Source organism: Saccostrea cucullata, unplaced genomic scaffold (genome assembly GCF_032062105.1).
Source record: "Saccostrea cucullata isolate Sc308-1 unplaced genomic scaffold, CSIRO_AGI_Scuc_v1 ctg14, whole genome shotgun sequence".
In the NCBI taxonomy this organism is placed as follows: Eukaryota; Metazoa; Mollusca; class Bivalvia; order Ostreida; family Ostreidae; genus Saccostrea; species Saccostrea cuccullata.
In genome coordinates, this window is record NW_026941090.1 from 1,006,191 (window position 1) to 1,017,605 (window position 11,415).

An 11,415-nucleotide genomic window follows, 5' to 3' on the forward strand; every position below is an offset into this window, starting at 1 on the left:
AACACGTTCTACAACCTGTTCTAATCTCTATTTAATGCCGTGATGTCGACCTGCCTGTAAGATTCACCTGTCGCTATATGATTATGTCTTCTACCACCTTTTTATTGTTGTCCCCTGTCTTTGCAAAACTTAAATGCTGTGCGTTTGGAATCAAACATCAAACTCCCTTTAAATGGTGAAAAGTTTATTTTTGTAAATTAGTAACTGTTCCTACATTGCACATGTACAAATAGCTCAAAATGTTCTTGAACCTTAAAACCAACTATGAAAAATTGGTTATATATTTGCTTTGTTTTTTTCTAAATTAAAAAATGGTAAAATGTTCCAGAACTTTTCAAACAAAAATGCAAGCATCGCATTGTCGGCTTAGCAATGTTCCTATGCATTTACTTTTAATAGCAAATTTATTTGATTTATTTCGTTATTATTGATAATTCACAATATATTAAAAAACACTCTTTGCAAAGTTAAATAAAAGTTTCCCAAATCTACTCTTTACAATAAAACATTCTTATAAAATCGGTATATTCTCTTAGTCATCATCATGTTACATGTACAGTGTATTTGTTATATAATTTTATGTGAAGGCAAGTTTTGTGATGAAATATTGACTATTTAGCATCATGTTTTCAATAAGAAAGTAAGTATTTCAGAATTTATTTTAATTTTTTTAGACGTAAATGATGCTGCGAAAGATGAAGTGGCACAATACACCCAGCTGTTGGTTCGGGACCTTGGGGAAGTGGTCAAGAACCTTGATGTACTCCTCAGCGGAAGTGAGTAAACAAGATTCTAATAGGATTTTTCATCCCTCAGTGATTTAAACTGGACAATGCATTTGTTTCATAAGCAAAGCCTTTGTAATTTTAGAATACAATTCGATTCATTAGCTTATATTTGTAGATTGAAAAATTACATATGTAAAATCCTAGAAAACGATACCTTGTAATTATTGGTATGAAGGGTACTTTCTTCCGTATAATCCTTTTTCGGTAGTCAGTACCCTTGTTCTAGAATGTGTTAATTACCTAAAGATTTTACATAAAAAATCACAAAAATTATTGTAACATTCAGTAGGACATAAATTAGTTTGATTACTTTCCAGAGGGTACAAAAGAAGATGGCATAAAGGCAATGACTCACATTGGTGGAATGCTGGAACTTCTGAAAATAGATGCAGCAGGTAAATCTCTTGATTATTAAATCCTAGAAAATGATACCTTGTTATTATTGGTATGAGGGGTACTTTCTTCCATATAATATCTAACTTTAATTTAAACAATTAAAATTATGTTTAATTAAACTTACCTGTATCCCAACCTAAAATATACCAAATTTGAGACAAGTTCTAATTTTTAATTGTAGAAGAAAAATCCATTGAACCAATGCAGCTTCCTCCAGACTCAGACAAGGGATGCAACGCTGGTAAGTTATTTACTGCGTTTAATACCCATTCTTTACTCCTTTACAATTCAAAGGAAGAAACTCTGCCATTTAGTCAACTGAAAGATAACTGAAAGGTGACTGAATTTACTCTGCCATTAGACCTTGTCAGATCTTTTTCAATCAGTTACAAAATTTATCATTTTGTTCTCAATGACTTGCTAAAGTAATTTTTAATTACAAAATTTTTCATCATCATCTTTGTCTCACAAAAAACATTCATTTTGATGCTTTACTTTTTAAATATTTTTATTAGCAAAATAAATAATTGTACATTCTCTAACATTCTATCATTTCCTAAAATTAAGGCTTTTAAAATGTTGGCTTGAAAAGTGAAATTGATATTTTATCTCGTAATATATGTATCAAATGACACGTGTAATTATGAAAGATATAAATCTTTAGTTTTGCTCTAATTATTTTAAGAACTTTGATGAAATAAATTTGGTTAAGCTTTGTTTGAAATCTTATCGCTCTGTGACCTATTTTAGCACATCTTCTTTTCATTTATTTTTTTCTTTTTCTTTTTATGATTAAAATTGAAAAGTTAAGTAATTCCTTTGAAAATAAAACAACACATAAATATACCATACATATTAAATAAATTCTACCTACAGCTGATGTGGAGAAAGAAGAAGGATGTGACGCCAAGTTTGGTTTGATCATGAGGTGTATCAAGGATGGCTTAGTGGCCGTCATTAACCACTTGAAGAGTGATGCCGATCGTACGTAGACACGACACTTTCTCTGTTTGTTCTGTTCTTCAAATGCATTTCGAAATGTTGATTTATGACAAATTTCTTGTTTATGTATGAAATGTTTGTATTTTGGATTGAATATTAAAGATGTTCGTACCTTAAGAAATTTGATTATCAAACAATCCTTTCAAAATGCATTTTATATGAATTCCATATGTATAAAATATATTTATACATCCCAGTCATAAACGTCTCACGATAAAAAATGGTGTTGTCAAACCCCAATCTCGAGAATTTTTCAATTAAGTAAATATACAAATAAAGATTTTGCACAAAATTGACATTAAAGTTTATTTAATCTATTGAATTATCATTGACAGCTTTGGAAAAGGTTAAGTTTGCTAAAGCCGTAATTAACCAGATTGGTGCAGGGGCTGAGGATATCTTCAAGCTCGCAGGTGAGATACATTAAATCTCAAACACAAACAAAGCGTTTCGAATTATTTTGATTTATTTTTATTGAAATATTTCCTAAATGTTTGCATAAAAATCAAAGTGCAACCAAATGATTAAAATGAAAACTTTACTATTTGAATTTCAGAAGCATGCTATGGAGACAAAGATAAGGTATACTTTACACCTTCTCTTCAGAAATAGAAATGAATTGTTGTAAAATTTCTATATGGAGTGTTTATAATTTGTTGAATTACTAGTCTTGCTAAAAATTGATGGAAATGGAAACATCACATAGGTATGTATTCAAATCCAGCAATGCATCATCTAATACGTCTATATTTATTATAGAACCCCTATCAGCACTGGGTAGATACATGGACTGCTTCAGAAGAGGGTAAATGAGAACTCTTTTTTAGCTTTTATCTCTTTTAAATTAGTTGGGGGAGAGAATATTTGATCACATCATTACGTACTATAACGGTTTTTTTTAACTATTTTTTTTATTTTAAAAATTTATTCATAGTAGCATGGTCTATGAATATTAACATTTGTTTTGCAGATGTAAAGAATGCCCCGGCTGAAGAAATTGAGCGCTACACTCGGCTTCTTTTAAAGGACCTTGGAGAAGTGGTGAAGACATTAGACGTACTCCTAACTGGAGGTTAAGAGATTTTTTTTTGCTTGATTATTACCTGTTACGATTTAAATGTTTGGTTTGTTGTACAGTGTATTATACACATTGAAAAGCAGTCTTCCTTGCTTCATTTAATTCATGCTTGTGGTTCAGGCGATCTAAAACTAATTGTATTCAATAGAGGGAACCAAAGAAGATGGGATTCGTGCCATGCATCACATTGGTGGCATGATGCATCTCTTGCAGTTAGATGCAGCTTCTGGTAAAACATGTTTCACAATCCTAAATTCCTCTCGTGTAAATAAAAATAAATGTCGCATTTCTTCATTTTTCTTTTCACACATGTCAGAAATCTTAATTTCTAAAATTATCGTAATTATGAATAGGTTTAAACTTTTGATGTAACACTAGTACAAAAGTAGCAAGCTATGTATTTAAGCAAGGTTTCAAATAAAAATAAGCATCGAATCTTAATTTGTTTCATGCACTTTATGAAAATACATTAAGAATATCAGAGAGAAATACCTATAGCTGATTCCTTTCACTTTTTAAAAAGAAAAATCTATTGACCCAATGGAGCTCCCAGCGGATTCCGACAAGGGATGCACTGCCGGTGAGTACCAGCTTTCTTCTGTAGAACTTGTCTTCTCATAATCAATCTAACTTGAAAGAACACATATCTGAAATGAATTTGATTAAGAGTATAAGAACCGGAAGTCGGCATGATGATTTTCGTTATTTTTATTTTATTTATTTATTTATTTTTTGCAGCTGACGTTGAGAAACAGGACGGATGTGACGCCAAGTTTGGTTTGGTCCTGAGGTGTATCAGGGGAGGTGTGGTGGCTGTCATGGACGGTCTCAAAAGCGACAAAGACGGTGAACTTTCTTATCAAATAATCTAGCATTAGTATTCTTTTAAAAATAGATTTATAAATAAATATAAATTAGACATGAAATGTCAACTGGGTATAATTCCATATAGTAACAAACTCTTTGATTTATCTGTGTACTATTGAGAGTATGGCATTAGACTAAAAACTTAAACAATTTATTTTTTTCTGATTTCGATAGCTGTTACAAAGATTAGTTTCGCTAAAGCCATCATCAACAAAATTGGAGAAGGTGGTGAAGGCGTCTTCAAGATGGCCGGTACGTGAAGTTTAAAGATATGAATGATTTATTGATATGAATGGAAGTACTTACTAATTTTAGTCGAATTTTACATGTAGATTCAAATTTTAAACCTATAAATATTAACTATCAAAACTTTCATGAAAAATAAGTCTTTGCTACCTTAGTGCCCAAACAATACAATTAATTTTTTTTCCATTTGCAGAAGCATGTTACGGAAATCAAGTAAGTATAATACTGAATTCCTTTTTCACAAAATATAAGATTCTTATTTTACCCTTACTTTTGGTTTTATTACCTCTTCGAATGAATACTCTTTTACTTGAGTATGGATATACATTCTACTTTGTTGCATTCAAAAATTTAAAAAAAAAATCTAGAACTTAAAGGTTTTAAGATCTAAAAGATGGCGATTTAATCACAAGAAAATTACAGAAGGGACCTACTTTTCACCACGCCCTTTTCTACAATACATGGATCATCATAGGGAGATTTGCTTAATACAATAATCTAATTCATTTAATTCCAGAATAACTACGATCATTGGGTTGATACATGGAAAGCTTCAGCTGAAGGTAGAGTAAAAGAATAATTTATATAGTATAAAGTCATTTTAATTTAACTCTTACAAACTCTGTATGTCCTTACCTGATTGGTTTTACAGACGTGGCCCAGGCCTCCGATGAAGACGTAAAGAGATACACTGGTCTCCTGCTCCGTGACCTTCAGGATGTGGTGGATAACCTTAATGTGGTACTTAGCGGAAGTGAGTATATGTGGTACCAAACTGAATCTGATGGAACAAATTAAATCAATCGGAGATTATATGACACTTTTTTTTTTAGGAAATATCATTCTATTTAATAGCAAAATACTTGATTTTTCTAGTCATAAATTGTTTCCGTTATTTTTTTTATGTTGATGTCTTTTTCATCAATCTTGTCTGACATATGATTAAAGTCTCTAACTATGAATGTTTTTCATAGAGGGTACGAAGGAGGATGGGATCAGAGCCATGCAACACATCGCAGGAATGATGGAATTATTGAGGATAGATGCTGAGGAAGGTAAATTGTGACGTTTGGAAATTGAAAAGCTTATATATAAATTTTAAAATGTTCCAGCATACATTATTTTATAAGGATACTTTTTAATGTCTTATATACATTCCTTACAATTTTATTACTTAAAGTGCAAGTGCATACATGTATACATGTACTGCAAAATAAGATACCTTAATTGATTCTGTTTTTTACAGGAAAGCAGTCAATTCCTCCTATGGTTCTCCCAGAGGGTTCAGACAAAGGATGCACAGCCGGTAAGTATCACGTACAAGATGTCTGGAAACCCTTAATGTAATGTTTTACATGTAGTTGTGTTACTCATAAAAAGAATAACTTTAATTTTTTAAGCCTATATACTTGAATAACAAGGCAATTCTTAAAATATTCAATTAGGAAACGCTTTAATTTGTTGCAATTACTTATTGTGAAGATTTATTATTTCATTTTGATAAGAGATATTTTGAAGAGATGTCCTTTTATGAAATAATTATAGCTGACGTAGAGAAACAGGAAAGTTGTGATGCTAAGTTTGGAGTGATTTTAAGCTGTGTTAAAGGAGGTGTTGTGGCGGTCATGGAAAACCTGAAGAGTGACGCAGACGGTATGTCTCCTCTAAATAGTGTCACATGGGCATGCGCAGGGGGTGTCTCAGAGTGTTTAAAAAATACCTGAAAAATAAGGGCCTCTCTCCAGAATAAATATTTTTGTTTTGTCGGAAAGCTATTTTTATTACTATTTTAAATCACAGAATTATGTTGATTTATTGAAATAAAAAAAGCTTTTTTTGTATCCATTCCACACATCAATCAAAACAGCTAAAGTGTCATATTTGTTCCTTGTTTAGATAGGAAATAAGATTTTCAAAGTATCATATATTAGTAAGGTATATCAAAATAGTTTTGTAAATGTTGATGCCCATTTTCCACAATAATTTATGGAAATAGTAAAACTTGTAAATATTTACATTCATTATGTGTTCAAACATTGACTTTGTAAAACTTAGTGTCCCAATATTTGACACACATATAGTCTTTCTATTTAATTCAACATATAACATTGTTGTTTTATATAAACAGTTGTAAAGAAGATCGGTTTCGCCAAAGCAGTGATAAACAGTATTGGCGCCAAGGGCAAAGACATCTTTTACCTGGCACGTAAGTCTGCAGGAAGTTACTTAAAATAATTGCAAGCTGAATACGCATATCATTCTTCTCAATGAAAATTTTTTCCAATTGGTTTTTATTTCCTTGCGAGTTAAATTCCATTTTATCAAAACTTTGTCTTAAAATCACTTATTAAGTGAAAAATTAATGTTAATTAAATGTAATTTTCCATTTAAAACAAAATTCTCTTTAAGTATTAATTCTTTTTTAGATCAATGCTATGGAGAGACAGAAGAGGTAGATATATTTATTTAAGATATTATTCTTAATGACTGGCCCATTCTCCTTTGCTATCATGGATAATGATACATAAGTTAATGAATAAAAAGATATATTAGTTATATACGGGTAATCTTTTTACTCACAGGCTGACAAATACCAGCATTGGGTTGATACTTGGAAGGCCACAGAGGAAGGTATGTGGGTTTTTCAGTCTGGTACCGATAATAAATAATTTCCCAATATAACTATAAAATACAAAGAATTCAATTCAATTAGCAAAATTTGCTGATAACATATTAAAAAGTGATATTTTAAGGAATCATTGTTTGAATTGCAGAAATTAAGAATGCACCTGCAGAAGAAGTGAAGAAATACACAGGCCTCCTGCTCAAGGATCTAAGAATGGTTGTTGGAAACATAGATAGTTTACTAAGTGGCAGTAAGTTCTGTTGTCCTGCATATAATTTTTATAAAAAGTATTTTATTTTGGAATTATAAATCTAATTATTTTTTTCTGAAAAGAATAGCCATAATGAATAATTCACTGGAATTCTTCTGACTTTTACAATAAAGGCGAAAAATGGAGACGTGCTTCTTTTAAAATAATTTTTAAAATTTTTTTACATTTGAAATTGGTCATATAAGTATATCATAGAGAAAATTTTCTATAATATCACACTCGATTAATTTGTATACGTCTTATAATGTTGTCTTTCCTCATTTATATGATTAGAGGGAGGTGAAGCAGAAGGTTTAGAAGCCATGAAACACATTGGTGGAATGATGGAACTCCTGCGCCTTCACTCTGAAGAAGGTAAACAGCATCACATTATCCTCAAAGGAGTACCCTTGTCTAGTAATTGGAAGAACCTTCTGTAAATTATTTTTGTCTGTAATTATGTCATTAGACATTATAATATTTGCTCTTCTTGAATAATGTAAATTTACATTTTTTAAAAAGATTTTATTTTTCAATAAGCAAGATGGCGACAGTCCTATTTCCTGAATGAAAAATAATGGAATAAGAATAAATAAAAATTTGATTAAATGTTTTTAAAACACAACAATTGTAGGAGAGAAGTCTATTCAACCCATGGAACTGCCCAAGGACTCTGACAAAGGATGTACTGCAGGTGAGGATCTAGAAAATATATAGATTCAGATAGCATTACTATATTGACGATTCTGCTTGGTAAACAATAAATATTTTAAAAAGTAAGGAAAGTTTCTATTTCTTTTAATGCTTTCTGTACTTTGTATTTTAATTCTAGAACTAGAGATATGGACATTTCTTACAAACAAATTAGTACATCTGTTTTTTAATGTTATTAGCTGATGTTGAAGCAAAGGAAAGCTGTGATGCTAAGTTTGGTTTGATTCTTGGGTGCGTGAAGAAAGGACTCGTGTCTGTGATAAATGTGCTAGAGAGCAATACAGACAGTAAGAAAACTACATGTAATTTAAAGTTACGCTGCTATCTCTCTTTTTTCAAAGCACTGGATAGTATTTGCTGGTAGTATCTATAAGTAGCATCGCTTATTCAAAACGAAGTATTTCAGGTGATAGCAAAAAAAAGAAGACATTTTAACTTGATTTACAATTATTTGAATTGCAATATTAAAAAGTATTAAATTTAACTTATTCTCTGTCAGACATCAGTGAAAGATCTGAAAATTTCATTGTATAATGAAATGAATTGAAATTTAACAAACTTTTTAGCATTTTCTGTCTATTAATAGTTAGATATATCGTGGCTTTTCATACTCACGCACTGAGTTTGACATTAAATTTTTCATCTTTCCAGCTGTGAACAAAGTCAAATTTGCCAAGGCAGTCATCCACAGTATTGGCGCTAAAGCAGAGGGAATTTTCCAACTGGCAGGTAGGGAATACAATTTATGAATAAAACAAATACTTGATTTGTTCAAGAAAAATGTTAGCTTGGGCTTTAAAATGTAGAGAATAACTCTTTTCATATGAAACATAAGAATGGGAAAGGTTTATTTCTGACAAAGACACATTTTTCTCCTGAATTTGATATGTAACAATTCTAACAGAGGATATATAAATCACTTGTGGCTTAAGCATGAAACTTGAATGGTGAAAAATTCAAAATATTAAAGGCCAATGTCCTCATCATCTTTTTAGTACAAAGTACTTCTACATGCAAAAAGATACGAATTATTTTTCTTGTAACATATATTAAACGAAGTGTATGTGAGTTCCTGTCTATATTTAGTATCAGTAGTTTTGATTTTGGTAGGTTTTTCTACAAAAATTCACTTCACAAAATTGTGTCATATGGTCATGAGTTTTTAATCTTCAATAAAATTGTTTTTAAGTTTTGCTCTTCACCAACCGTGTTCCAAGACGTAAATTATACAAAACTCAGATTATTTCAATTTGATAAAAAAAAATATCTAAATGCTATAACTCTTAGATGTTAAAATTTAAAATAGTACCATAACTTTGATAATTATGACTTACAGAGTGAGATATTCTCTTAAAAAATCATATATATATTTTTTAATTCTATGGGTAATACTGGGCTATTTGAACCTTTCCTGATGTATTGTATTTATGTATTCCCTCCTGAGTATGTTATTGCTGATATTAACCTAAATCTCTGTACTGGCCTTGACGTTTCAGGGTAACATAGAAAAGAGTAATTTTCATCAATTTGTTTAAATTGTACATGCATACTCTTCAAAGTCCACTTAAGTATGTTCGTCTTCTCTATATGACTATTTTAGTTTGTATCTTTTTATGACATGTGTAGTATGATCTTTATAAAGATCAAATGGTGAAAGACAGAAAAATATTTTTAACTTATCATTGTTTTTGTTTTTTTTTACTGTAGAATACTGCTACGGTGGAAAGAAAGAGGAAGCGGTGAGATTATATGGAAATATAAAGACCTCTATTTTTTATTTAACAAAACCATATTTCATGTATTTTAAGTTGTATATTAAAATAATTCTATCGACTTTATAAAACTGCTTCGTTACGGTTATTTTTTTAATTTTATTTCTGTTCTTTGTTCCTTGTGATCATTCTTACCTCTTCTTCGATTGAAAAACAAAAACTTTTATTTATAGGAACAGGCTAGAAAGAAGAAGATGCTCGACGAAAAGAGGGCCAAAAAGGAGAGACTTGAACGCTTGTTATTAGAATATCTCAATAGGAAATAAACTGTGCATTTACTAGGAAAGGAACAAACAGGAAGAGTGTTAAAGCATACAACGAAACCCAGATTCGCCCAAAGACGATTATTTTTTTTATAAGTTTAATTTTTTTAATTCTTTATCAATAAAGATTATTTACGCAATGTTTTTTTTTTCTTTTCTTTTCTTTATAAAGAATGTTTTTCAGTACGGTTCGGGTGGGCTTTATTTTGGCTTAAAATTTACTGTTCCTAAAAAGTTATGAAATTGGCTTTACCATGAGTTGAGTAGATGAATATGATGAATCATAAAAGAATATTGCATGAAGGAGGACTGTTCTGGAAATATGATGTCATTAATTTGATATATTTAAAAGTTATATGCAGATACACATGTAGGTATCAAATGACTAATTTTTTGTGGTTAGTGTCTGCAGCCGTCGCTTACTTCAATTTACAGGTAAATTGTGTAAAATACTTTGAAAAATCATGATGCATGCCAATTTTGAAAATTGAGTTCATGTTCTGGAAATATGATGTCATTAATTTGATATATTTAAAAGTTATATGCAGATACACATGTAGGTATCAAATGACTAATTTTTTGTGGTTAGTGTCTGCAGCCGTCGCTTACTTCAATTTACAGGTAAATTGTGTAAAATACTTTGAAAAATCAGTTGGCGATGCATGCACTGTATGTTTTCTCAAAGATAATTCTATTGAAAATTGAGTTCATGATGAAACACTTAGCATTTAGAAGGTCATATTGGAAAAACGATTTTTTTTACCGCATGGAATTTAAATAATTCAGAAAAAGATTAATTTTGATTTCGTACATCACTTCTGAAATAAAAAAAATACAGGACCAGATTTGTATTGACACCTTGTTCTTTCTTTTTTTCTTCAAATGATTATTTTTTTTTTCAATTTGACTTACAAACATGCCTCGCCAGGGTCCAATGCATATTTTAAAACAGCTGTTCTTTTATCAAAAATTATTTCATCATATAGAAAAATATAAGGACAAGAGGTGTTTTATGTAATTGTAAAAATAAAGTTCTATATAGGGTAATTTTATTTGGAATTTTTACTTCATCAGTTAATCTTGGATTTTAAGAACTGAAAAATATTAGTTCAAAAGGCGTACATGTACCGTATTCAAGCCACAAGTGTTTTATTTGAATTCAAACAATCCTAGATCCTCATCCACTTTCTTTGAAATACTCTTTACTTCTTCCTGTCTCAACAGGAAAAAACGAACCTGCATTTTATATTAATAATATTTCGATTTACAATAGTGAAAGTTTTGATTTACTAAAGCCAACTATAGTTCGTTTTGTTAGGGATATACTTCAAGTTATAGTATGGTGGATTGCAAAACTGAACATTTTTAGCTCTACTGGACAGAAACCGGAAGAGCTTATGCGATAGTTTGTCT

The 11,415-nt window shown here is 30.4% G+C and overlaps 1 protein-coding gene across 2 annotated transcripts; it reads left to right on the forward strand.

Annotated features, from left to right (window-relative positions):
• Positions 1-675: 675 nt before the first annotated feature.
• LOC134257128 (uncharacterized) lies at positions 676-10,146 on the forward strand. Of its 2 annotated transcripts, none has more exons than XM_062739774.1 (28): positions 676-776; positions 1,106-1,183; positions 1,366-1,425; positions 2,061-2,168; positions 2,522-2,599; positions 2,743-2,768; positions 2,946-2,991; positions 3,157-3,258; positions 3,413-3,493; positions 3,788-3,844; positions 4,003-4,110; positions 4,306-4,383; positions 4,571-4,590; positions 4,895-4,940; positions 5,030-5,131; positions 5,352-5,432; positions 5,624-5,683; positions 5,923-6,030; positions 6,506-6,583; positions 6,804-6,829; positions 6,960-7,008; positions 7,152-7,253; positions 7,548-7,628; positions 7,888-7,947; positions 8,147-8,254; positions 8,619-8,696; positions 9,675-9,706; positions 9,913-10,146. In XM_062739774.1, exons 2-28 carry the CDS (start codon positions 1,135-1,137, stop codon positions 10,003-10,005), a joined length of 1,917 nt encoding a protein of 638 aa, XP_062595758.1. In that variant the 5' UTR covers positions 676-776; positions 1,106-1,134; the 3' UTR covers positions 10,006-10,146. The 2 variants fall into 2 exon arrangements, with proteins under 2 accessions (XP_062595758.1, XP_062595759.1); XM_062739775.1 differs by having other exon boundaries at positions 9,919-10,146.
• The last annotated feature ends 1,269 nt before the right edge of the window (positions 10,147-11,415 follow it).